This window comes from Pongo pygmaeus, chromosome 8 (assembly GCF_028885625.2).
Source record: "Pongo pygmaeus isolate AG05252 chromosome 8, NHGRI_mPonPyg2-v2.0_pri, whole genome shotgun sequence".
NCBI classification, from domain to species: domain Eukaryota; kingdom Metazoa; phylum Chordata; class Mammalia; order Primates; family Hominidae; genus Pongo; species Pongo pygmaeus.
This window is the reverse complement of record NC_072381.2, coordinates 138,442,954-138,468,316: the sequence shown is the minus strand read 5'-3', so window position 1 is coordinate 138,468,316 and position 25,363 is coordinate 138,442,954. Positions and strand designations below refer to the sequence as shown.

The 25,363-nt window shown below is 53.6% G+C and overlaps 1 protein-coding gene across 1 annotated transcript in view; it reads left to right on the top strand.

The window, feature by feature from the left end:
* The window catches only part of CFAP46 (cilia and flagella associated protein 46), a 132,908-nt gene that overhangs the window by 24,133 nt on the left and 83,412 nt on the right, over positions 1-25,363 (top strand). The window contains 7 exon segments of the mRNA XM_054473811.2: positions 2,234-2,446; positions 2,682-2,847; positions 7,235-7,384; positions 8,060-8,167; positions 8,671-8,837; positions 18,326-18,457; positions 18,883-19,045. Of these exon segments, the coding sequence (XP_054329786.1) occupies positions 2,234-2,446; positions 2,682-2,847; positions 7,235-7,384; positions 8,060-8,167; positions 8,671-8,837; positions 18,326-18,457; positions 18,883-19,045 (1,099 nt within the window).

Below are 25,363 nucleotides of genomic sequence, written 5' to 3'. Positions count from 1 at the left end.
AGCTGCTAGGGAGGTGGGCTTCGTGGCAGAAAATAGAAGGAACAGCTTCTGTATTTGCTCAGAGGAAAAGCTGTGCTCTCTCTCCTATTGTGGGAAAAGCTATCAAGGACTGCCTTGGCTTCGAAAACTCCTTGTGTGTCAATAAGAAAAATTAGTTTGTACAGAACATCTCACAGGATTTGCTGACATGAGGTTCCAAGTTCAGAAACAACCGAAGTTGGAGTGGTTTACCAGCAATGATGGTTTTTACCTGTTTTTAATATAAAATTAAATATTTTTGACTTATTTTTTTAATTGACAAGTAAGAATTTTACCATTTCTGGGGTGCATAGTGGCGTTTTGATCCATGTAACGTGGTGATCAGATCTGGGTAATCAGCGAATCCGTCATGCTGGACGTGCGTTGTTTCTCCATGTCGGGAATGTTCGGTGTCCCCCTTCCAGCATCCCTGTAAACTAGTCGCTCGCCCTGCATAGGACACGGGAACTTATCCCTCCGATGCAGCTGCGTCAAGCACACGAACGTGGTAAGCTCGCGTGTCCCCGACTATCCATGCAACAGAAGCCGGGCACGGCACCCCTGTCCTCGCCGGTCCCACGGGGCAGAAGGAAAGCCAGCTGTCCCTGCTTGCTGTGCACGCCTGGAGCCACCCGGCCAAGCTCTTTGGAGGGAAGAGGTGGTCAGGCAGCAGCAATGACGATGACGGCTGCAGGTAGCCTTTGTCTTGGCCTCTCGGGATCCATCTCCTGCAGCAGCTCCGGGCTCTGTGAGGAGCCACCTGGCCCAGGCCCACCCTGGACTCCCAGCCCTCACAGCTCCGTCATTTCAGGCAGGGGCTCCAGATGCCTTTCCAGGACCCAGGCCCAAGGCTGGGCAGAGCTCTGCACTCCTGGTGGGCCTGCTCACAGACAGAGGAGGGTCTGAAAATTAGGGCTCAAGCTGTTTGCAGCCTGTGAGCTGAGAGTGGCTTTGACACTTTTAAATTTGTAAAACAAAATAGAAAAAATATACAGTGAAGACTATATGGAGCTTGCAAAGCTCAAAATACTATTTGGCCCCTTACAGAAAGTTTGCCAACCTGGTCTAGCGGGACGGACAGACCCTGTCCGCATCCACACGGCTGAGTAAGGGCTGACTGCCCTGTGCTCGGTGTGACGGCTCCCTGGGGAAGGGCAGAGCTTGCGTGTGATTCAGGTGGGGAGGAAGAGGGAGATGCTCACTTGGGCAGGAGGGAGGGCGGCGCTTCACGGTGTGGAGCGAAGCCAGGAGGCTCAAGGCAGCTGCAGTGTGGCTGGACACAGCCTCGGGCCGGGGGCCGAAGGTTTGCAGGTGAGCGGGGGTCCCGTGGCAGGTGTGAGCCCTCGTGGCTATGGGAACCAGCCAGGGGCCGTTGGAGGTGTCCAGGGAGGATGAGGACAAACTGGAACATGGGGGCTGCTGGGAAAGGGGAGCACCAGGCTGGGCTTCAGGTGGAGCGCACAGGCCGGGGTGGGGGGTGAAGGGGTGAGGCTGGGCTTCAGGTGGAGTGCGCAGCTGTTGGAGGCTGGGTGGAGGGATGAGGCTGGGCTTCAGGTGGAGCGCGCAGCTGTCGGGGGCTGGGTGGAGGGGTGAAGCTGGGCTTCAGGTGGAGTGCACAGCTGTGGGGGGTGGGTGGAGGGGGGCGGCAGAGCGTCTCTTCCCCATGCAGCCCCCACAGGAGCCCCTTTCTGAGCCCAGGGCTCCACAGACTTCTGGAAACAAGGGAGTCTCATAGGAAGAGCCCACACTCTCTTTAGCGAGGGCGGGTGGGGAAAGACCGTCTCACACTTAGGCACCGTCCAGCCATCCCAACCGTTTCAGCCCCAGGGACTGGTTTTGTGGGAGACAGTTTTTCCACGGACTGGCTGGGTGGAGGCTGGTCATGGGATGAAACTGTTTCCACCTCAGATCATCAGGTGTTAGTTCGATTCTCACAAGGAGCACGTGGCCTAGATCCTTGGAACCCGCTGATCTAATAGGGTTCGCGCTCCTGTGAGACTGGAATGCAGCTGCTGATGGGACGGGAGGCGGGGCTCGGGTGGGAGCGCCAGTGGCGGGAGCCACTGTAAATGCAGATGGCGTTTGGTCGCCGCCCACCCGCCCCCTCTCACTTCCTGCCCTGCAGCCTGGTTCCTAACAGGCCCCACAGCCATCCTGGTCCCTGCCCCGGGGCTGGGTCCCCTGCATTAAGGGCTGGATGGTGCTCGTTTTGCAGAACCTGGATCGAGAGTCTGTCCCAGTATGCCATGAATAACTGGCTGCGCTCCGCAGAGATTGGACAGGAGATCCAGGAGGCGTGGATCGTGCAGAACGCCGTGGTCTACGTCCTGAACCACAACCACCACCTGATCCTGGCCGGGCGGCAGAAGGAGCTGGTGGACGCCCTGTACCACCTCCTGAGCATCGTCAAGGCCACGGGCCACAACGGGTGTGTGTGGGCTGTGCCGCATTCATGCAAGGAGGGGCTTCTTCCCTTGGGAGACCCCAGAGCAAAGGCAGGCAGCTGCGCTCCGTGGCCCTCTGTGTCCCAGCAGAGGAGGGTCGTGGGCGGTCGTGGTCACCCGTGCATCTCAGGCCTCTTACCATGACCTGAGGACTCCGCACATGGGATCGGGGCGTGGCCTGCGGGGGCCGAGGTTCCTTCTGACAAGCGTGTCTCCCAGGGACCCTGTGATGCTGGTGACGCTCTGCAACACCTTGGCGCGAGGCCTGATCATCAGCTGGATTCCAGTCCAGGCTGCCGAGAAGTCCAGGAAATTCATGCGACCAAACGCATTTCACAGCCCACTGGACGCAGGAGCCACCTCCGAGATCAAAACAGCGGTGGAGGTACCACCTCCGTGATGCCGAGAGAGAGAGAAAGAGAGAGAGGAGAGGAGAGAGAGAGGAGAGGGAGAGAGAGAGAGGAGAGAGAAAGAGAGAGAGGAGAGAGAGAGAGAGGAGAGAGAGAGAGAGGAGAGAGAGAGAGAAAGAGAGGAGAGGAGAGAGAGAGGAGAGGGAGAGAGAGAGAGGAGAGAGAGAGGAGAGAGAAAGAGAGAGAGGAGAGAGAGAGAGAGGAGAGAGAGAGAGAGGAGAGAGAGAGAGGAGAGAGAGAGAGAAAGAGAGAGAGAGAGAGAGAGGAGAGGGAGAGAGAGAGGAGAGAGAGAGAGAGAGGAGAGGGAGAGGAGAGAGAGACAGAGAGAGGAGAGAGAGAGAGAGAGAGAGAGAGAGAGGAGAGAGAGAGGAGAGAGAGAGAGAGAGAGGAGAGAGAGAGGAGAGGGAGAGAGAGAGAGGAGAGAGAGAGGAGAGGGAGAGAGAGAGAGGAGAGAGAGGGGAGAGAGAGGAGAGAGAGGAGAGGGAGAGAGAGAGAGAGAGGAGAGAGAGGAGAGGGAGAGAGAGAGAGAGAGGAGAGAGAGGAGAGGGAGAGAGAGAGAGGAGAGAGAGAGGAGAGAGAGAGGAGAGAGAGAGAGGAGAGGGAGAGAGAGAGAGGAGAGAGAGAGAGGAGAGAGAGGAGAGAGAGAGAGGAGAGGGAGAGAGAGAGAGGAGAGAGAGAGGAGAGAGAGAGGAGAGAGAGGAGAGAGAGAGGAGAGAGAGAGAGGAGAGGGAGAGAGACAGAGGAGAGAGAGAGGAGAGAGAGAGGAGAGACAGAGAGGAGAGAGAGAGAGAGAGAGGAGAGGGAGAGAGAGAGAGGAGAGGGAGAGAGAGAGAGGAGAGAGAGGAGAGAGAGAGAGGAGAGGGAGAGAGAGAGAGGAGAGAGAGGAGAGAGAGAGAGGAGAGGGAGAGAGAGAGAGGAGAGAGAGGAGAGAGAGAGAGGAGAGGGAGAGAGAGAGAGGAGAGAGAGGAGAGAGAGAGAGGAGAGGGAGAGAGAGAGAGGAGAGAGAGGAGAGAGAGAGAGGAGAGGGAGAGAGAGAGAGGAGAGAGAGGAGAGAGAGAGAGGAGAGGGAGAGAGAGAGAGGAGAGAGAGGAGAGAGAGAGAGGAGAGGGAGAGAGAGAGAGGAGAGAGAGAGGAGAGAGAGAGGAGAGAGAGGAGAGAGAGAGGAGAGAGAGAGAGGAGAGGGAGAGAGAGAGAGGAGAGAGAGAGAGGAGAGAGAGGAGAGAGAGAGAGAGGAGAGGGAGAGAGAGAGAGGAGAGAGAGGAGAGAGAGAGAGGAGAGGGAGAGAGAGAGAGGAGAGAGAGAGGAGAGAGAGAGGAGAGAGAGGAGAGAGAGAGGAGAGAGAGAGAGGAGAGGGAGAGAGACAGAGGAGAGAGAGAGGAGAGAGAGAGGAGAGACAGAGAGGAGAGAGAGAGAGAGAGAGGAGAGGGAGAGAGAGAGGAGAGGGAGAGAGAGAGGAGAGAGAGGAGAGAGACAGAGAGAGGAGAGAGAGAGAGGAGAGAGAGAGGAGAGGGAGAGAGAGAGAGGAGAGAGAGAGAGGAGAGAGAGGAGAGAGACAGAGAGAGGAGAGAGAGAGAGGAGAGAGAGAGGAGAGGGAGAGAGAGAGAGGAGAGAGAGAGGAGAGGGAGAGAGAGAGGAGAGAGAGGAGAGAGACAGAGAGAGGAGAGAGAGAGAGGAGAGAGAGAGGAGAGGGAGAGAGAGAGAGGAGAGAGAGGAGAGGGAGAGAGAGAGAGGAGAGAGAGAGGAGAGGGAGAGAGAGAGAGGAGAGAGAGAAGAGAGAGAGGAGAGAGAGGACAGAGAGGACAGAGAGAGGAGAGGGAGAGAGAGAGAGGAGAGAGAGGAGAGAGGAGAGAGAGAGGAGAGGGAGAGAGAGAGAGGAGAGAGACAGAGAGAGGAGAGAGAGGAGAGAGATATATATAGAGAGAGAGGTGTGTGTGTTGGAGCGGGATGGGGATGGATGGAGAGAGCAGGGAGGCAGCTGACCTGAGACAGAGCCCTGCAGACCTGGAGCTGGAGGCTGGGACTGAGCTTCTGAAGGCTCCTGGAAAGGCCCTGGGAGAGCAAACTCCCTTCAGTGGAGGCGACAGACATGAGAACACTTTAGGAAGTAAAACGTCAGGGGCTCCAGTTACTGGGAAATAAGGCCAGGGCTGGAAAGAGGAAAGTAAGACCCGTGGGTGGGTGTGGGGCCTCCCCTCTGGGCGGGCTCCAGGCCTAGAGGAGAGTGGAAATAGAACCAGAAATGGCGGATTGGAACAGCGAGAAACAGGGACCGCACCACCCACAAATGCAGCCGTTCCAGTAAAATGCAGCAGACCCAGTGTGTGGGAGGATCCTGGTGGCCCAGGCGGATCGTTTATCCCGTGGAATTTGGATTTTGTTGTAATCCAAAAGGAAGGGAAAAGAAATAGTGTTCTCCTTGACGGACGTTGCAGAAGTGTTTGATGAGCCATTGCCCATTTCTAACTCAGAAGAGCCTCAAAGAACCCGAGAGAAAGCCGGTGTCCTAATGAGTCAAGGGAGTCTGTCGGGAACCTCATGGAGCCTGTGTGTGGAGCACCCACGGTGGGGTGGGGGCAGGGAGGCCTTGAGTGTCTCCTCAGGGGCACAGGGTGGGGGAGCTGTCCCCACCCTTGCAGGAAGATTTTGTGCTAAAGCTCATCCTGCATGACCCTTTCTGGGCCATGGATAAAACCGCGGGCCGGAGAGTCTTGAGCCTGCGGCACAGCACTCACAACGCTCACAGTCAGCTGCGCCAGGCCAGAGCCAGAGAGGGCCCTGGTGCTACCAGCTCCCAGTGGGGTCGGCTGGCCCTGGGCAGTCAGTGTGGGCTGGCCAGGACGGCCAGGAGCACTGGCTGTGGCATCAGGTGCAGTACCAGCTCCCACTGGGGACAGCTGGCCCCGGGCAGTCGGGACCAAAAGGTCCTGAAACACATAAGACCTCAGGCCTACCGGGGGCTGCACCACAAACCCAGCAGATGAAGCCCCACCCCCAGACGCTGAGGACGCAGCTGCACACGGGGAGGCAGCCGCCACCTGGCCTCTAGTGCGCCCCGGCCCTCTCACTCCTGAGCTGTCTTAGGAACACCTGCTCCTTGCAAAACATCTCGGTAGCAGGAGCACCGGCTGTGGCATCAGGTGCGGTACCAGCTCCCAGTGGGGATGGCTGGGCCTGGGCAGTCAGTGTGGGCCGGTCAGGAGCACCGGCTGTGACATCAGATGCAGGTCATTCTTCTGAGAAGGGAAAGGGGCTGCCTCCGGGGACCTGCAGGGATCAGGCTGGAGGCTTCGGAGGGGAGGGCGCCATGGGCGGCTCAGGCAGCTGTGGGTGAAGCTGAGCCTGCTCTGGGCCCCGGGAGGCAGCCGGGGGGTGCAGAGGAGCTTCCCTCTTGGATGTGATGACGGCTGGATCCAGATGCCGAGAGGAAACGCCAGCACTGACCTGGCAACCCAGGAACACGGAGTGAATGGCGGAGAGTGTGAGGAAGCCGGCTTGGGTAGTGCCTGGACCGAGCATGTGCACAACCCCGCTGGGAGCCAGGTGGTGAACAGGGGAGTCAGTGCTCCCCAAACACATTCTGATGGGATGTCTGTGTGGAACTTGACAAGTGTTTGGAAGTTTATCCAGAAGGAAGGATGGAGGGGAGGAAAGGGAAGGACGCTGCCCAGTAGGTGTCTGTGCTACCAAGACGTTTTGCAAGGAGCAGGTGTTCACAAGACAGCGAGAGACGGGACATCCCTGGCAAGAGGTCACTCCCGGTGGCCAGTGCCTCCTGCACCAGGCGAGGCTCTGAACAAGGACTCACTGATCCTCACGACGACCCATAGACTGGGTTTCATTTCTACGTAGAGATGAGGAAACTGAAGCGCACAGCATGAAGAAACTCACCTGGTCACACGGCCAGCAAGACAGGGAGCTGGGGCGCAGCCCAGGGGCTCAGGGCAGCAGCCCACATGCCCGTCACTGCAGGCAAAGCACGTGGCAGATTTCACGCCCCCACTTTTGGGGCTCCGTCCTCGCTGCCCCACCCCCAACAGATACCAGCTGCAGTGGGGGAGGGGTGCTGGCCCAGCTGCTCCTTCCTGGGGGGTCCCAGTCCCCATGCCGTGGGGACAGCTCAGGAGTGAGAGGGCCGGGGCGCACTGGAGGCCAGGTGGCGGCTGCGTCCTCGGCATCTGGGGGTGGGGCTTCATCTGCTGGGTTTGTGGTGCAGCCCCTGGTGGGCCTGAGGTCTCATGTGTTTAAGGCCCTTCACGGGCTGGATCAGGAGCTGGGTCCATCCATCTTTTAATGGTTTGGATCTTGGCTCAAGGTCCCCTGTTTAGAATTCAGGTTTCATGACCGAGAACACGTCTGTCCTAGGTCTGTGAGTTTGCCCTGAACCTGAGCAACGGGAGCGCGCCCGAAGAGACGGTGCCCACCAGCACCCGGCAGCCGCTCATCGCCACCTGGGTCAAGGCCAAGCAGCTGCTGCAGCAGCAGATTGGGCCACGGCTGGGCACCGAGGAGCAGGTGGGCGCCCCTGCCCACATCTGGGCTCCGACCGAGACCCTGTGGACGTAGAGATCCGAGACAGCCGGGGGTGGTGGGGCCCCCAGGACCACTTTGCTCTAGATGGAGCCATCACGGACGGCCTGGGCACTCCCTTTTCCCACTGAGCTCACCGCCGCTGGCTGCCCTTGAGTGCGGCACGGGGCCTCCTCTGCCCACCTGTCCACGGGGTCTGTGAGCTGCTGGGCCTGTAGGGGTGCTGCCCTCCCCTGAGGAGGAGTGGGCCCAGGGCCAGCCCCGTGAGCTCCTGGAAAGCCAGATGGAGGAGGGGCCTTGAAGCCTGGCCAGGAGCCAGGGCCTAATGGGGCCCAGGGAGGCGGGGAGGGCCCAGGCGTTGACCTGCCTGCCCCAGGCAGCCACCATATCAGGCCCACTGGTCCTTTCCTCCTCGGGGGTCACCCAGCCATCAGACAAGGCTGCCTCACACATGGGGGCCGCACGGCCTTGGGGCTCCTCGTTGTATGAGAAGATGACCTGCAGGTCAACAGTAACAAAAACAGCCTAAGGTATAAACGCTCCCAATTTCGTGGTCTGATTATTGCCATAAAACTAATACCTCGCAGTGTTAAATTCACGCATATTCCAGACTCTCCCCGCACCCTTGGGCTGATACACTCAGGGCATCCTCCCCACCAGGGCACCAACGAGGATGTCAGCTCGGTGACCAGAGTCCTTGTTGCCTTGGAAATGTACTCATGCAACGGGCTGGGCCTCATGGACTTCACTGTCCCATCCCTGGCCCAGGTAGGTGTCCCCGGGGGTCCCGGGAGGCCAGGGGCCAAGAGGCAAGGACGCCGAGGCTCTTGCCCTAGGTGGCTGGAACTCAAGCCCCATCGTGCATGCTCACCCCAACTCTGCCCTGCTCTCCCCCACCTCCCAACGGAGCTGCGCCCCCTCCATGCACTTCCTTCAGCTTCATGCTGGGAGCATCCCTGTCTCCTGGTGTGAGGCAAACGCTGTCTGAGCAGACCCTCTGTGTCCCACCCAACCCTGAGCCGCTCAGGGGCAGCCAAGGGCTGCACACGCCAGTCCCGTGTCCAGGACACCCTGTGGGGTGTGGGAGCTACAAGGACGTCAGGGGCCCTCACAGGCATGGACGTGGCAGCTCAGCTTTTGTGGCACAGTGGCCCTTCACAGGCCACGCCTCTGTTTAGAATCACATGCGCTGCGTGGTCCGTGGGGACTGCAGGCCGTTGGAAGGTCATTGTTGCTAACACGGTGCCCCTTCTCTTGCCACCTACTGGAAGTTGGTGAAAATGGCTTCCGAGTGCAACTGGTCGGACCCCCTGGTGGAGCTGCAGACCCTGACGCGGCTGACCCACTTCGCCCATGCGGCGCGTGACCATGAGACCACCATGTCCTGCGCTCACAGGGCTCTGGAGATGGGCATCAAGTACCTGAAGAAATTTAGGCCGTAAGTAACCCTCATGACTGGACAAATTCCCCCAAAACGGGCAGGGAGCACGGGCCTGGGCCTCAATCTCAGATCAGGGAGCAGGTGAGCACCCCACCAGGTCCCCAAAATGGGCAGGGAGCATGGGCCTGGCCGCAATCACAGATCAGGGAGCAGGTGAGCACCCCACCAGGTCCCCAAAATGGGCAGGGAGCGCAGGCCTGGGCCTCAATCACAGATCAGGGAGCAGGTGAGCACCCCACCAGGTCCCCAAAATGGGCAGGGAGCGCAGGCCTGGGCCTCAATCACAGATCAGGGAGCAGGTGAGCACCCCACCAGGTCCCCAAAATGGGCAGGGAGCACGGGCCTGGACCTCAATCACAGATCAGGGAGCAGGTGAGCACCCCACCAGGTCCCCAAAATGGGCAGGGAGCACGGGCCTGGGCCTCAATCACAGATCAGGGAGCAGGTGAGCACCCCACCAGGTCCCCAAAATGGGCAGGGAGCACGGGCCTGGGCCTCAATCACAGATCAGGGAGCAGGTGAGCACCCCACCAGGTCCCCAAAATGGGCAGGGAGCACGGGCCTGGGCCTCAATCACAGATCAGGGAGCGTGTGAGCACCCCACCAGGTCCCCAAAATGGGCAGGGAGCATGGGCCTGGGCCTCAATCACAGATCAGGGAGCGTGTGAGCACCCCACCAGGTCCCCAAAATGGGCAGGGAGCACGGGCCTGGGCCTCAATCACAGATCAGGGAGCAGGTGAGCACCCCACCAGGTCCCCAAAATGGGCAGGGAGCACGGGCCTGGGCCTCAATCACAGATCAGGGAGCGTGTGAGCACCCCACCAGGTCCCCAAAATGGGCAGGGAGCATGGGCCTGGCCACAATCACAGATCAGGGAGCGTGTGAGCACCCCACCAGGTCCCCAAAATGGGCAGGGAGCACGGGCCTGGGCCTCAATCACAGATCAGGGAGCAGGTGAGCACCCCACCAGGTCCCCAAAATGGGCAGGGAGCACGGGCCTGGGCCTCAATCACAGATCAGGGAGCAGGTGAGCACCCCACCAGGTCCCCAAAATGGGCAGGGAGCACGGGCCTGGGCCTCAATCACAGATCAGGGAGCAGGTGAGCACCCCACCAGGTCCCCAAAATGGGCAGGGAGCACGAGCCTGGGCCTCAATCACAGATCAGGGAGCAGGTGAGCACCCCACCAGGTCCCCAAAATGGGCAGGGAGCATGGGCCTGGGCCTCAATCACAGATCAGGGAGCGTGTGAGCACCCCACCAGGTCCCCAAAATGGGCAGGGAGCATGGGCCTGGGCCTCAATCACAGATCAGGGAGCGTGTGAGCACCCCACCAGGTCCCCAAAATGGGCAGGGAGCATGGGCCTGGCCACAATCACAGATCAGGGAGCGTGTGAGCACCCCACCAGGTCTCCAGGCCCAGTCCAGAAAGCTTCCCACAGGCCTCAGCCGTGTGCACAGGAAGCCCCCGTCCTGCCGGCCCCGTGCCCTCATGGACAAGTCAGCAGTGGCCCCGTGGAAAGCTGGTCAGGAGGGATTCTGAAGTCATGTGGACCTCAGCAGGAGGGGTGTGTGGCCTGCGGGCCGTGTGTGCGTCGTAGGCACAGAAGGGGGGGCCTCAGCCTTCAGAGGCTGGGACAAAGGGCCACAGATGGGGGGCCTCCCACCCCAGATGGTTCCTGCTCACAGTCCCGGAGGCTGGAAGTCCCATCGAGGTGTGGCAGATTCGGCGTCTGCCGAGGGCCCCTTCCTGTCTCACAGACGGCGCCTCCCGCCGTGTCCTCACATGCGGGAAGGGGCAGGGCTCTCTAGGGTCCCTTTCATAAGGGACTAACCCTGTTTGTGAGGGCTCCATCCCCATGATCCAACCCCCCTCAAAGGCCATCAAAGGCCACCCCAACACCATCACTGTGGGGGTGATGATCTCCCAGCATGGGAATTTTGAGGGACATGGACACTCCTCCCGTGGCAGGTTGAAGGGAATTTTGAGGGGACACAGGCATTCAGCAGGTAGAAAGCTGCCATTTCTAACGAAATACAGCTTTGAAGTAATTTTGGATAGACAGATATGCACGCTAATTAAATTTGAAAATAAATAAGGGTAATTTCAATGAAAGAAAATGGCCTCTGACTTGGGTCCCTCGCTTGCTCTCCAGAGTCAGCTGTGCCGCCAGGCCCTCGTCAGCATAGCCGGACACAGAACATTCCCATTCTTTAATTTTCACAGATCTCACTTTTAGTGGCTTACCGTGTTCCATCCAGTTGAGCAATTATTATCATCCCTAATCTTTCCCCAATTTTTTAATATGAGGCTGTTTTCCATCTGTTGCTATTGCAAATATTTCTGCAGTAAAGGTTGTTTTCCTTGAGGTTCTTTTTGGCTAATTTCCTGGGTCTAATAATCCTGGAAGATGAAACCGCTGACCCAAAGGCTGTAAAGATGTTTTCTGTGGCCAAATGGCCAGCGTGGGCAGCACCTGCCAGAGCCAAGGAGCGCCCCAGGCCCACGCCCTGTCTTCCCACGGCCCTGCCCACCGGGACGGCTCCAGAGCCTGTGTCGGCCACACCCGTGGGGATGCGAGGCCAACATACGAACGTGCTGATATGCCTTTCACGTCGGCAACTTCCATGTGTCCAGGGTCTCCTGGGTGCTCAGAGACACAAGCAGGCCAGTGCTCAGGACCGGGCACCATGTACCAGGCCCCCAGTTCACTCAGTGCCCAGGACAGGGCATCATGCGCCAGGACCCCATTCACTCTTCTCAGTGCCCAGGATGGGGCATCACGCACCAGGACCCCATTCACTCTTCTTAGTGCCCAGGACGGGGCATCACGCGCCAGGACCCCGTTCACTCTTCTCAGTCCCCAGGACGGGGCATCACGCGCCAGGACCCCGTTCACTCTTCTTAGTGCCCAGGATGGGTCATCACGTGCCAGGACCCTGTTCACTCTTCTCAGTGCCCAGGAAGGGGCATCACGCGCCAGGACCCCGTTCACTCTTCTCAGTGCCCAGGATGGGGCATCACGTGCCAGGACCCCTGTTCACTCTTCTCAGTGCCCAGGATGGGGCATCATGTGACAGGCTTCCATTCATTCTTCTCAGTACCCAGGACGGGGCATCACGCGCCAGGCCCCCCGTTCACTCTTCTTCGTTGGCAGGCACTACTGTTCCCAGGCTCTAGAGCAGGAAATGGGCAGGCAATGGGCAGGAAATGGGCCAAGTTGCTCCTGAGGCCACCCAGCTGGGGTGAGTGGCAGAGCTGGGACTGAACCCAGGCGACGGGCTGTAAGCACCGCCTTGGCAGGGGTGAGGCTGCAAGTGCTCAGGAGGCTGTGAGCCCTGCCAGGAGCCGTGCACCTGGGACCCTGCCCTGCTGGCCTGGCACTGCCATGCGTGGTGCCCCACATTCACCGGGGGGCTGGAGGGAGAGCGTGGCAGCAAAGGGCTGGAGCAGAGTTGGACTGGAGCCCAGTCCCACTGTTTTCTGTTTGCCAGCATCGAGGGGCTTTTCATTGCAAATGATCTTTCTTCCAAAACAGTATGGACAGGATTCCGTGCCAGGCCCCCCTCTTTGGCATCCCTCTGTTGGAGGCTAGAGGTTACATTTTCCCTGCAGTCTGTAATAAAAATCAATTTGCTTCCAAAAGGAAAACTCACCTGCTTTGATGTCCCTCCTTGGCCTTCCTGTGCTGGTGGGGCCGGGGGGTGCGTCCCCAGCCCTGCAGCTCGGGCATAAGCAGGAGATGCCTGCCACACACCCTGGCCCCTCAGGCCCTGGATGTGCTGAGGCTGAAAATACATCTGCCTGGCTCTGGACATGCTGAGACACCAGGCCGGGATCAGAGGTGTCTCTGGAAGTCTCTGTCTGACACCAGGCCGAGATCAGAGGAGCAGGAAATAGAACTGCCCCAACCTTCTCAGCAGCCACCACTTGAAGCAAAAAGAACGTTCCAAGTGGAGGTAATTGTCAGCCTTGAATTCGAGCTCACCCAAACTATCAGTCACATATCAGGTCAAAATAAGCCATTTTAGACAAAAGGACCCAGAGAGTATACTTCCCATACACCATTTTTAGAAAGTTTCTTGAGGATATGATCCAGAAAAACAAGGAAGTAAACCAAAAAAAAAAAAAAAAAAAAAAAAGGAAGATATGTGGGATGCTAGAAATAACAGATTCAACCTAGAAAGGTAGTCAAGAGCTGTCCCCAGATGGATGCTGTGTGGAGAGAGCTGCCTGACTGCACTGGGCGGCTCAGGAGGACCCTGGGGAGGGCGGGGAAACAGAGTTCCTCGTAGGATGGGTGGGGACAGTTCAGAGGGGTACACCAGTTAGAGAGTCCGGGAAACCAAGTCATTTACAGCCGGACTGTCCAGTGAGAAACATGGTGTTCACTGATATTCCACTTTTAGGATTAACTTGTTGACAAAGAAAGAAGCATTTTGACGAAAGGATTGATTTTGACAATACAAAAGTGAAGGAAAAGCGCAGGTAACATACGCTGGTAGAGCAGGAAGGATGAGCTGAGGGAAGTGTGGGTGTTGTCACAGTGGGGACCAGAAGATGAGAGGCTGGCGTGAGGTCGTAGGTGCCAAGGTGATAGGTGGGGATTAAGTGTCATGCGATCACTGGCCACACAAGTCAGCTGGAAGGGGCTGCGGGGGGTCTGAGTGAGCTGAACTGCATTCATCCTCGTAAGCAGCCTGTAGGTCGAGGCTGCAGCAAGCCGTGATTGTGCCACCGCACTCCAGCCTGGGTAACACAGCGAGACTCTGTCTCCAAACAAAACAGAACAAACATTATTTCTAAGAGAAATAAACTACAAAGACAGTGTCATGGAGGTGATGGTGCAGAGTGCTGCTGCATAAAGCCTCCTCCTGAGTTACAATTACTTCCCCAAGTGTGGAGGGCACAGCGGCACACAACAGGAGGATGTGGGGGCTGGGCGCCCTGGCCGTGCCACTGCTGTGTAAATTGACTTAAAAATCATTTTTTCTGTTAAGTTAGCTAAAGCTGTAAATTTATACATATGGTGACAGGGAAAAGGTGAGGTCATATGAGACTGGAAAAATTGGATTTCCACATTAGGACTTTTGGAAAGTCCTTTGTGGACCATTGCTGTCCTCTAGTGGCACTTGGTGTCATTGCACCCAGCGGGAGCCCCTCTGCCCTGGGCTCAGTGTTGGCGCCTTTCCACCAACCACAGGCGGGTGCCCCTGTGTGCAGGCAGCCTGGGTGCCAGGAGACTGGAGAGACCCTGCAGGCGTGCTGCTCATAGGAGATGATGTGGTCACCTTGCTGGTCACTGTCAGAGCCACAGGCCCTTCCCCAGTCCAGCAGGACCCATGCCCACTTCCAGCAGACAACCAGCCTTTGTAAGAGATAGTTTAAAAAGTTTACACGTATTTCAGTTCTTCATTCTAATTTCTTTCCATTTTTAAAATTATGTGTAGAAACTCTAGCATGGAATTTGCCACAGAGTAGCTTTTATGATAGCATTTTACACTAATAGCAAAAATGGCTTTCCGTTCTTGGTGAAAAGTATAGCAGTTACTAATCAGCTCATATTCTCAGTTGCGAATGTGTAGTTACCAAATCAGTTTCGCATTTATGCTATTAATGTCAAGGAATATATATTAATAAGAAATTTCATGTAGATTATTAAAATACACACAGAATGGGTAAAGAACAATAGTCTAAGAGTGTCATTTGGACCTTCCAACTCAGCTCAACATTTTTATTTAACGTAATCACCAACAGTGATTTTATATATGTTTATATATTATATATTTATTATGTATAATATATTTATATTTAATATTGTTAATAATATAAATTTAAAAGTCACCCAGTTCTGGCCTTGAAAGCATAATGGGTATCATACTCTTATGCTGTGAAAAAGAAAAACTGTAAAACTTGAAAATATATGTGAGACAGTTGTTTTTAGCTGTTGGACAGCAGGCAGTACCAGGCAGCCATTCTTGCTAGAAGGAAATATCGGAAGTGGGCTCCGCATTCTGCCTAAGGGAGCTTCCCATGCTGCAGCCTGGGGAGTGGCCCAGATGGAAGAGTCATGGGGAGAAACGGGTCAGGGCTTGGGGCTGTAGCAGCTGAGGTGTCTAGGATGTGACATGGGCAGGTGGGGCAGGGCCCTTGTTCTGTGGAGCTACCCATGAGTCTGTGGCCTGCCTGGTGGTAAACTATGTGTGCACAGGACTAGATTCCAGGCCTGGCAGAAAACAGGTATGGAGGGGTCTGTACGCTGACAAGATGCCAGAGGCCATCCTGTGCTAAGAGAAGTTGGAGTTGTGGCCAACTCACATCGGGGTGTACCTCACTGAATTCCAGGCATTCAGAAAGACACGCCTTAGCAATGGGGCGAGTGCAGACTTGCACCAACAAAGCCTAAACCACATCTCAGTAGGATGAAGCTAAGCCACCAGTAGTTAACTGCCTGTCAGAACAAAACCCAACACTCTTTAAAGGAAGTGGACACAATCCACACTTTCAGCAGCAGAGCCCTCACAACGTCCAGCATAAAGTAAGAAATTACTAGATGTGCGCAAAAGCAAGAAAAAGAGTAGAATAGAAAAAACAGCCAACGGACCCAGCTGTGGTGTATGTTGACATGAGCAGACAAGGAGTTGAAAACAGCTGCTGTCAATATAATCAGATTTTCAATGGAAATAACTAGTGTACAGACAGGAATTTCAATAAAGAATGGAACCAGTAATAAAATCACTGAATGGAATTCCTAGAAATGAAAAATAAAGTGTCTGAAATGGAAACGCCACTGGAAGAGCGTATCATCAGGCTGGACACTGAAGAACAGTCAGTAACTTCGAATCCAGGCCAGCAGACTATGAGAACCGAAGCACAGGGAGAAAAACGGAGAAACTAAATAAACAGAGCTTTCCGTCTGTGACCCGCGGGGCCATAGAGCTTTCACTCTGTGACCTGTGGGGCCATAGCAGGGGTCTAACCTGAGTGTAACTGGAGTCTCAGGAGGACAGAGGCAGCAGGGGGAGGCCAAAATACACATGTTTGAAAACATAATGGCTGAAAATTTTACAAGTTGAATTAAAAATATCAACCTGGAGATCCAAGACTTTCAAGGAACCCCAAGTGGGATAAACGCAAAGAAAACCACACCTGGCTCCATTGTGGGGGAATTGTAGTCACATTGCTGAAGACCAAAGACCGGGAGCAGATCCTGGAAAGGAGTTAGCACGGGGACAGATTTGTGCATACGGGAAAACCAGGGCAAGAATTGCTGCTGACTTCTCATCAGAAACGACGCAAACCAGAATACAAAGGACGACGGTTTTTAAGTGTTAAAAAAAGAAAACCTGTCAGTCTAGAATTCTGTATCCGCCAGCAATAGTCCTCACAAATGAAGACAGAATCAAGACATTTTAAGATTAATAAAAGCTAAAAGGATCCATTCCCAGCAGATCCTCAGAAGAGGACATGCTAGAGGAGATGAAACACCAAAAATGGTAAATTTGGGGGTAAACATAAAACACTTTTTTCCCTTTCAGTTCTTAAATTCTTCAAGAAACACTTGACCTTTTAAAGCAAAAATAACATCCTACTGTGGGATTTTTCATAAATATAGAGGCAAGATGCAGGGCAGTGGAAACACACAGGACGGGCTGAGAGGCGGTGATTCTGAGGGCCCTCGTGCCGCACATGACGTGGAGTAGGACTCAGGTGAGGTAGAGCCGTAGTTGGTGAAGGATGCACATGCAATCCCTAGAGCAAGTGCTAAGAAATGGAATAAAGCAAAGAGATATAACTGAAAGGCTAATAGAGGATATGAATTGGGATACTAAAAAATATTCCGTTTGTGCAAAAAAAGGGAGGAAAGGAACAAAGAACATGTGAGGCAAAAGGAAAGCAAGGAGCAAATGGTGGATTTGACCCTGGCCATATCAGTCATTCCATTAAACGTAAACGAACCAACACTGTAGTTAAAATGCAGTTTATCTCACAGAACATAGGAGCAAGACCCAATGATAAACTATGTACAGGAGACCCTCTTCAAATGTAAAGACACAGATTGAAGGTAAAAGGACGGGAGAGAGGCACTCTGCAAGCGCCAACCACGAGAAAGCTGGTGTCCGGTTAAATGGCCCAGGCACGCGATCCGAGGTAGACATTCCTCATAATAAAGGATTCAATCTTCAAGAAGACATAAAAATGCTAAATGTGTGTTCACCTAATAGCAGAGCTTGAAAATACAGGAAGTAAAGCATGGATACATCTACAATTCTAGCTGTAGATTTTAACATTCCTCTCTCAGCAGCTGACAGAACAAAGTAGGGGGGAAGTCACTGAGGCTACAGATGGAAGGAACAGACCTCACTCATTGGCATTTATGGAACACTCAACAACTGCATAACACAGATCAAAATGTTTAGGACGGCAGTACTCAGGAAACTGAACTCTCCTTCCTGCCCTGCCTAGGTCGCCATGCCCACCTTAGAAGGTGGTTTCAGCTTCAGACCACCAGCTTGCATTGGGCACCGCAGGCCTGTGCAGGCCAAGGGGCAGCGCCTTCCTCCTTTGACTCCTTCAGGACAGAGGGGCAGAAGCGGCTGTCTGCTCCTGCAAGCAGGTTCCTGGCTCTGGGACCTGGCCCATGAAGGGAGTCTACCCGTGAGCCAGCATCTTTCTCATAGAATAAATCTGGTGCCTCCTCTGAGCTGAGCCGCAAGGGCATGCTCTCCCGTCCATGGCGGGAATCCTGCCTTAGTGTGCGTAGCGTTGCAGCCCCAGCCACGGCAGCCTTGGAGCAGCGAACGTCCAGGGATGAGGAGCCATGGAGCTGTTGCTGCTGTTGATGCCCAGGAGTGTGCGCCTGGCCAAGCTCTGGGTGCAGAGTGGACCTTCTGAGGCCAGACTTCCATGTGGGCCCAAGCCGCAGGGCCTGTAGAGGGGAGAGGCCCCAAAAGAGGGGCTGGTTCTGTGGATCTGTTGCTGCACAAGTCCCTCTAAAGATTAGTCATTAAAAAAAACAGTTAATGATTCTGCCCCATGGTTCTGGGGGCTGACTGGACACAGCCAGTTAGTTTTGGGTTGGGGTCTCTCATAAGGTTACTATGAGAGTCACCTGGGGCGACAGTCTTGAGGGTCCACTGGCTGGATGTCCCCACAGCCCACTGCCACCCTTGCCACGTGGCTGCCAGCTCCGTGGTTGAGAGCATTCCCAGGGCGGCTGTCTCTGGCGCCCAGGCCACACGTGGGCACTCCAGGCCTCAGAAGACCAGGGGCCCCTTGCCCTGCATCCCTGCAGTCTGGCGAGTCTCTGAGGCTGGCTCAGATTCGGGGAGGGCGGAGCCCTGTGCACATGTGCTTGTGGGCCAGGAGGTGCCCCATCTTAGAATACCACCTGTGTAGTCCACAGGTCAAGACAGTGACCCAGGGAGGGAAGACCCAAAGTGGGCCACAGTGGCCTCCCTCCTCACTGGCCCCGTGTCCTGCAGCGAGGAGTCCCGGCTGGTGGCAGAGATGCTGTGCACGGCCACGGCCATCCAGGGCAGGAGCATCATGGAGAACCTGAAGGGCCGGAAGCAGCTGCGGCTGGTGGCAGCCAAGGCCTTCACGGAGAGCGCCAGGTGCGTGGCTCTGAAGGGGCTGGGGTGGTGCTGTGGGGGCTCTGTCCCTCCCCTGCCGTGCGAGACCCCTGTGCTCACCAAGGCTGTGGTCCGTCCTGTGGGCCCAAGGGAGGGCTCCTGCCAGCGAGGGCGAGGTGGACGGTGTGGCCAGTTCAGGGCACAGTCTTCAAGGAGGTACAGTGGCCCCCTCTTGCCCTTGTACCCGCTTGGGCTCCTACAGCCTGACCTTGGTGGGGGTCTGACCCTGTGCTGCCTGGAAAGGCCCACTGGAGAGGATGCAGCAGGGACGCCTGAGCAAGCCACATGCCCAGGAGGGAGCAAGTGCGTGGATGGGCCCTGGGCGCCCGACCTTCGTGTCCCTCCCGGTCCAGCAGCCCCAGGTGGGCCCAGGTGGGGCCACCACGTCATGACCTGCCCTCTTTTAGGTTCGGAGGCATCGCGGGCAGCAGCGCCCTGGTGATGCTGGCCGCGCGGCACTACTGGAACGCCTGGCTCCCACTCCTGTCCTCAGCCGTCTACAGGAAGAAGGCCAAGGGTGCCCTGAAGAGGATCATCAGCATCATCAACAAGACAGAGGCCAGAAAGCAGGTGCGCCAGCCCCGGAGGGGGCTCCTGACTCCCACTGAGGCCTCTAGTGGGTCTTCCAGAAAGGACTGGAGAGACTCCCAAAGAAAGACAGACCCCACAGGCCTCCCAAGGGTACACCAGCACCAGCCGAGGAGGGGAGGGGGTTAAGGGGTATCCCCAAGTCCCAGCACTGCAGGGGCCCCTGCTGGACTCAGTGCTCAGCCCTGACCTCCCCCAGCAACACACATGCACCGAGGGGCTCTCAGCCCTGGAGACACACAGCAGGGGGTAGAGAGTGAGGCCAGCATAGTCCCTGCCTTAAGAGGCTTGGATTCTAGGCAGGGAGGACAGGTCCCACCTGCCATGAGAGAGGGTGGCCCTGAGGAACAGCAAGCAGAGGGCAGGGCAGGGGGCGGGGGCTGGGCCACAGGTGCCTCTGGCGGTTTAAGGCAGAGTGGGGTGGCGGGGAGTGGAGCCCCCAAGGCCCAGGGGATGGGGCGACCCAGGGAGGATGGTTGAAGGAGAGGGGCCATGTGGACCCAAGAGTGCACCTCCTTCTAGGGCTGTTGGAGGGAGGCTAGGCATGGGTCCTGGAGTGGTCCTGCAGGCCTCTCCAAGAGCAGGAGCCTGGCCATCTTCTCCCTGGGCACAGACTGGCAGGACAAGCCTCGGCCTTGTGGACTGGGCTTCCTGAGCAGGCTCTGGAGTTGGTGAAGGCTTCGTGCTCCTGGCTCACAGGTCTGTGGATGCAGCTCCCTGCTGGGAGATGGGGAGGCATCCCCCTCCTCCTGGAAAGAGGCTGAGACTCTCAGGTTGGGGTCAGTCTTCAGACCAGGGCTGAGCCAGACTAGCCCACTCTGAGCTCTCTTCTGCTGGCCTCAGCTGTAACCAGGAATCAGGAGTCAGCCACAGAGAACCCACAAAACGGAGCCCTTCTAAGAGAAGCAGAGCTGCATAACCCAAAGCTCCAGTGGGAGGAGGAGGACAGGGGAGTGGGGCACAAGACAGCAGGCACAGACAGTGGGTGCGGCCACAGAAGCCGCTGTGCTGGATCCTCAGATGCATGCCCAAGGCAGCTTCTTGGCCTGACTTTGAAAAGGCTGTGTCGGGGCCTCTGGGCTGTCCAGCCCGCCCTAGCCTCTTTCCCCATGCTGGCCTTCTCCGGGGGACTGCCTCCTCATCCAGTGTGGTCCAGGCAAAGGGACCCTCCTGGGCTGGCTCCCCCAGGAAGCCTGGGTCTGAGCTCTGTGCAGAGTTGCGTCTGGAGCCAGACTGGAGAGTACAGAGGCAAGCCAAGGCTGCTCCACCTGGCCTGCCGACCTGCCAACCTGCCAACCTACCAGCCCACACATGGCCATCCTGTGGGCAAGATGCAGCTTCCTGGCCCCAGGGCTTAGCCTCCCACTGGCGCTGCCCAGCACATTTTCTGGCTGCCCAGGAAGACCAGAGTAGATTTTTACTGCTTGTGACCAAGAATCCTGGCTGACTTAGATATGTGTGTGGTTCCTACAAACCTGCAGTGTCCTGCAGGGCCCTGTGAAGGGAGGGCCTGCGGATTGTGAGGGCCATAACAGACGGAGCTTCATGTCCAGAGAGCCTCAGGACAGAGCCTGGATATTAATCCCTTAGCAGATACCTGATTTGCAAGTATTTTCTCCCATTCTCTGGGTTAACTTTTCACTCATTTGATCATGCCATTTGATGCATAAATTTTCCTAATTTTTAAGAGGTCCAGTTTATCTATTTTTTCTTTTGTTGCCTGTGTCTTTGGTGTCATATCCCTGGTCATTGCTACATCTAATACCATGAGGATTTTCTCCAGTATTTTCTTCTGAGAATTTTGTAGCTTTAGCTCTTAAGTTTAGATCTTTGATCCATTTGAGTTAATTTTTGCATATGGTATTAAGTAAAGGTTCAACATCATTCTTTTGCATGTGGATATCCAGTTTTTCCAGCACCACTTGAAGAGACTGTGCTTTCCCTAGTGAACAGTCTTGGCACCGTTGCTGAAAATAATTTGACCAGAAATGCAAGGGTTTATTTTGGGGCCTCTATTCTATTTCACTGGCCTATATGGTATCATTTTTCCAATACTATGCTGTTTGAGTCACTGTAGCTTTGTAATATATTTCCAAGTTGGGAAGTGTGGGTCCTCCAACCTTGTTCTTTTTCAAGATTGTTTTAGCTCTTTGGGGCCCCTTGCAATTCCATGTGAATTTGAGGATCAGTTTTTTAATTCCATGTGAATGTAAGGATCATTTTTTAAAATTATATTTTTTTAAAAAAAGACTATTGTAACCCGTAGGGGTTGTGTTGAACACTGCTTTGGGTAGTATTGACATTGTAACAATGTTAAGGCTTCCTATCCATGAACATGGGCTATCTTTTCATTTATTTAGATCTTTAATTTCTTTCAGCAACCTTTTATTGTTTTTAGCATAGAAGTCTTTCACCTCTTTGGTTAGATTTATTACTAAATATTTAATTTTTTAAGGTGCTGTTATAAACAGGAATGCTTTCTGTCTTAGCTTGGGCTGCTGTAACAAAATACCATAGACTGGATGGCTTAATTTATTTATCAAAGTCTGGACCTGGAAGTCTGAGATCAGGGAGCCGGCATGGCTGGGTTCTGGTGAGGAACATCTTCCTGGCCATCAATGCCTGGCTGTCGTCTCACCGTGTCTTCATGTGGCACACACAGCCTAGCTGCCTTCTCGCCGTGTCTCATGCTGCCTTCTCACTGTGTCTCATGGCACACAGAGCCTGGCTGCCTTCTCACCATGTCTCATGGCATCAATGCCTATCTGCCTTCTCACCATGTCTTCATGTGGCACACAGAAGGAGAGAGCAAGCTCTCTGATGTCTTTTCTTAAAGTGCACTAACTTCATCGTGAGGACCCCACTCTCGTGACCTTATCTAACGTCAATTACCTCCCAGAGGCCCTGTCTCCAAATACCACCACAGTGGGGGTTAGAGTCTCAGGATATGAATTTTGGGGGCACACAGCTCAGTCTGTAGAACTTTCTTGCTAATTTCCTTTTTGGAGTTTTCATTCCTGGTGAATAAAAACACAGCTGATTTTTGTGTGTTGATCTTGGGCCCTGCAACTTTTCTGAATTCATTAATTGGTTCTTATAGCTTTCTTGTGGATTTATAAGAATTTTCTAGGTATAGAATCATGTCATCTGTGAATAGAGATAGTTTTACCTCTTCTTTTCCAGTGTAGCACACACAGCCTGACTGCCTTCTCACCGTGTTCTTTCTTGTTGTCCAGTAGCTCTGGTCAGAGCCTCTGGTAGAATAGCAGCAGTGGAAGCGGTGACCTTTTCTTGTTCCTGGTCTTAGTGAGAGAGCTTCAGCCTCACCATTGCATGTGACGTGAGCTGTGGGTCTTTCCATAAGGACACTTTATCATGTTGAGGAATTTTCTATTTCTAGTTTTCTGAGAGTTTTTATCATGAAATAGTGTTGGGTCTTGCCAAATGCCTTTTCTCCATCAATTGGGCTGGTCATGTGGTTTTTCTCATTTGTTCTGTTAAGGCTGAATACTGTGCATCACGCTGACTGATCTGCACACAGTGAGCCGCCCTTGCATCTCTCATAAATCCTACTTGGTCATTATGAGTCATCTTTTTAATATGCTGTTAGATTTCATTTGCTAATCTTTTGTGGAGGATTTTTGCATCTATATTCATAAGGGATATTGGTCTATAATTTTCTTTTCTTGTGATGTCTTTATCTGGATTTGATAGCAGAGTAATGCTGGCCTTATAGGGTGAACCCAGGAGTGTTTCTTTGTCTTTAAATTTTTGAAGAGTTAATAAGGATTGTTGCTAATGCTTCTTTAAATGTTTGATGGGAGTCACTGATGAAGCCATCTAGTCCAGGATTTTTCTTTATTAAGAGGCTTTTGATTACTAATTTAATCTCTTATTATAAGTCTGTTGAGATTTTCTATTTCTTCCTGAGTCAGTCTGGGTGTGCTTGGAGGGATTTGTTCATTTTTTCTAGATTATCTAATTTGTTGGTGTGCAAATGTTCATAGGATTTTCTTATAATCCTTTTTATCTCCCTGAGGTCGGTAGTAATGTCTCCACTTGCATTATTTATTTTAGTTATTTGAATGGTCTTTCTTTTTTTTTTTTTTTTGTCAGTTAGCTAAAGGCTTGTCAATTTTGTTGATCTTTTTAAAGAACCAACTTTTAAACAATAGATTTTCTTTATTGTTTTTCTGTTCTCTATTTTTGTCTGTGCTCTGATCTCTATTATTTCCTTCCTTCCGCTAGTGTTTTAGTTTCTTATGATGTAAAGTTGATTCTTGATTTGAGATCCTTCTTTACTACAGCGTTTACAGCGGTGATGATGTAAAGTTGATTCTTGAGTTGAGATCCTTCTTTAGTACAGCGTTTACAGCGGTGATGATGTAAAGTTGATTCTTGAGTTGAGATCCTTCTTTACTACAGCGTTTACAGCGGTGATGATATAAAGTTGATTCTTGAGTTGAGACCCTTCTTTAGTACAGCGTTTACAGTGGTGATGATGTAAAGTTGATTCTTGAGTTGAGATCCTTCTTTACTACAGCGTTTACAGCGGTGATGATGTAAAGTTGATTATTGATTTGCGATCCTTCTTTAATACAACGTTTACAGCGGTGATGATGTAAAGTTGATTCTTGAGTTGAGATCCTTCTTTAGTACAGCGTTTACAGTGGTGATGATGTAAAGTTGATTCTTGATTTGAGATCCTTCTTTAATACAGCGTTTACAGCGGTGATGATGTAAAGTTGATTCTTGATTTGAGATCCTTCTTTAGTACAGCGTTTACAGCGGTGATGATGTAAAGTTGATTCTTGATTTGAGATCCTTCTTTAATACAGCGTTTACAGTGGTGATGATGTAAAGTTGATTCTTGATTTGAGATCCTTCTTTAATACAGCATTTACAGAGGTGATGATGTAAAGTTGATTCTTGATTTGAGATCCTTCTTTACTACATTTACATTTACTACATTTACTACAGCGGTGATGATGTAAAGTTGATTATTGATTTGAGATCCTTCTTTAATACAGCATTTACAGTGGTGAACTCCCTGAGATTGGCTCTCACTGTCTCCCCTAAGTTTTGTCTAACGTGCTTTTCATCACATTGATTTAGAGCCATGAAACCAACCTAGATGTTTCATGTCATTGAAAAAGCTCTCAATTATGTTAGGGGAGCAGTTGCAGAGTTTTTGTGACTTAGTATTTCAGAAATTTAGCTGATATCTGTAATTAGATAGAGCCAAATTGTTAGCAGCAGACGTATTTGAGTCACACACCACCAAAGCATGTTACCAGCAGCGAACCCACAGCGGGCTGCAGCAACCTCAAAGCGTGTTACCAGCAGCAAATCCGCGGGGGGCTGCAGCAACCTCAAAGCACGTTACCAGCGGCGAACCCACAGGGGGCTCTGCAGCAACCTCAGTTCTTGCCTCCTCAGAAGAAAGACTTCAACTGAGGAGCATAAAGCAGAAGGAGAGACAGAGGCAAGTCTTAGAGCAGGAGTGAGAGTTTATTAAAGAGCTTTAGAACAGGAAGGAAAGTACACTGGGAAGAGACCGAGCGGGAGACCTGAGAGATCACGTGCATGGCTCACCTTTGACTTGGGGGTCTCACACTGTTGTGGGACTTTTGCTCAGTTCAGCTAAAGACGAGGTCCTTGTCACATTGCCACAAAAGATGAGGCTCATAGACAATTTGAAGGGTGAGAAAGGCAGGGTTTTATTGGGTAGAAAGGAAGAAAAGGGGAAACAGAGACTCTTAGTGAAGTGAGAGAGTGCTTCCTGCCAGTGCACTTCCCACCTCACCGAATGAATCCCAGGTTCACCCGGGGGGAGGAGGGGCCAGGCTCCTCCCCACTGCAAGTGGCGTGAGCCTCTGTGGCTCCACCCCAATGCACATTCCTCTCAGCGAGCAGCCGATCGGAGATTCTCTGGGGACCCCTTCCCACCTGGCTGTCTCAATACATGGGCCGACTTCCAGCGTATTTCATGATTTCTCCCCAGATGCTTCCCTTGCGGTGGACTGTCCACATGTATGGTGGCTGCCTGCACTTGGGAGGGGCCGCACGCCCAGTGTGTTTACTGGAGTTTTGCACGTGCTCACTTGAGGTGGTCCCTTACCAGTCACGTGTCCCTAGAGGAGGTCATATGCCAGTGAAACTCCGCCATTTTTCCTCTCAGTGTGCGTGCTTGAGCCCGCTCGCCCAACTCCTGAGATCGTATCAGGAAGCTACTCGTCACCAGTTTCAAGTTTTTTCTGTCTCTTGGGAGATGGCCTTTCCCTGGTGCTGGCTGAGACC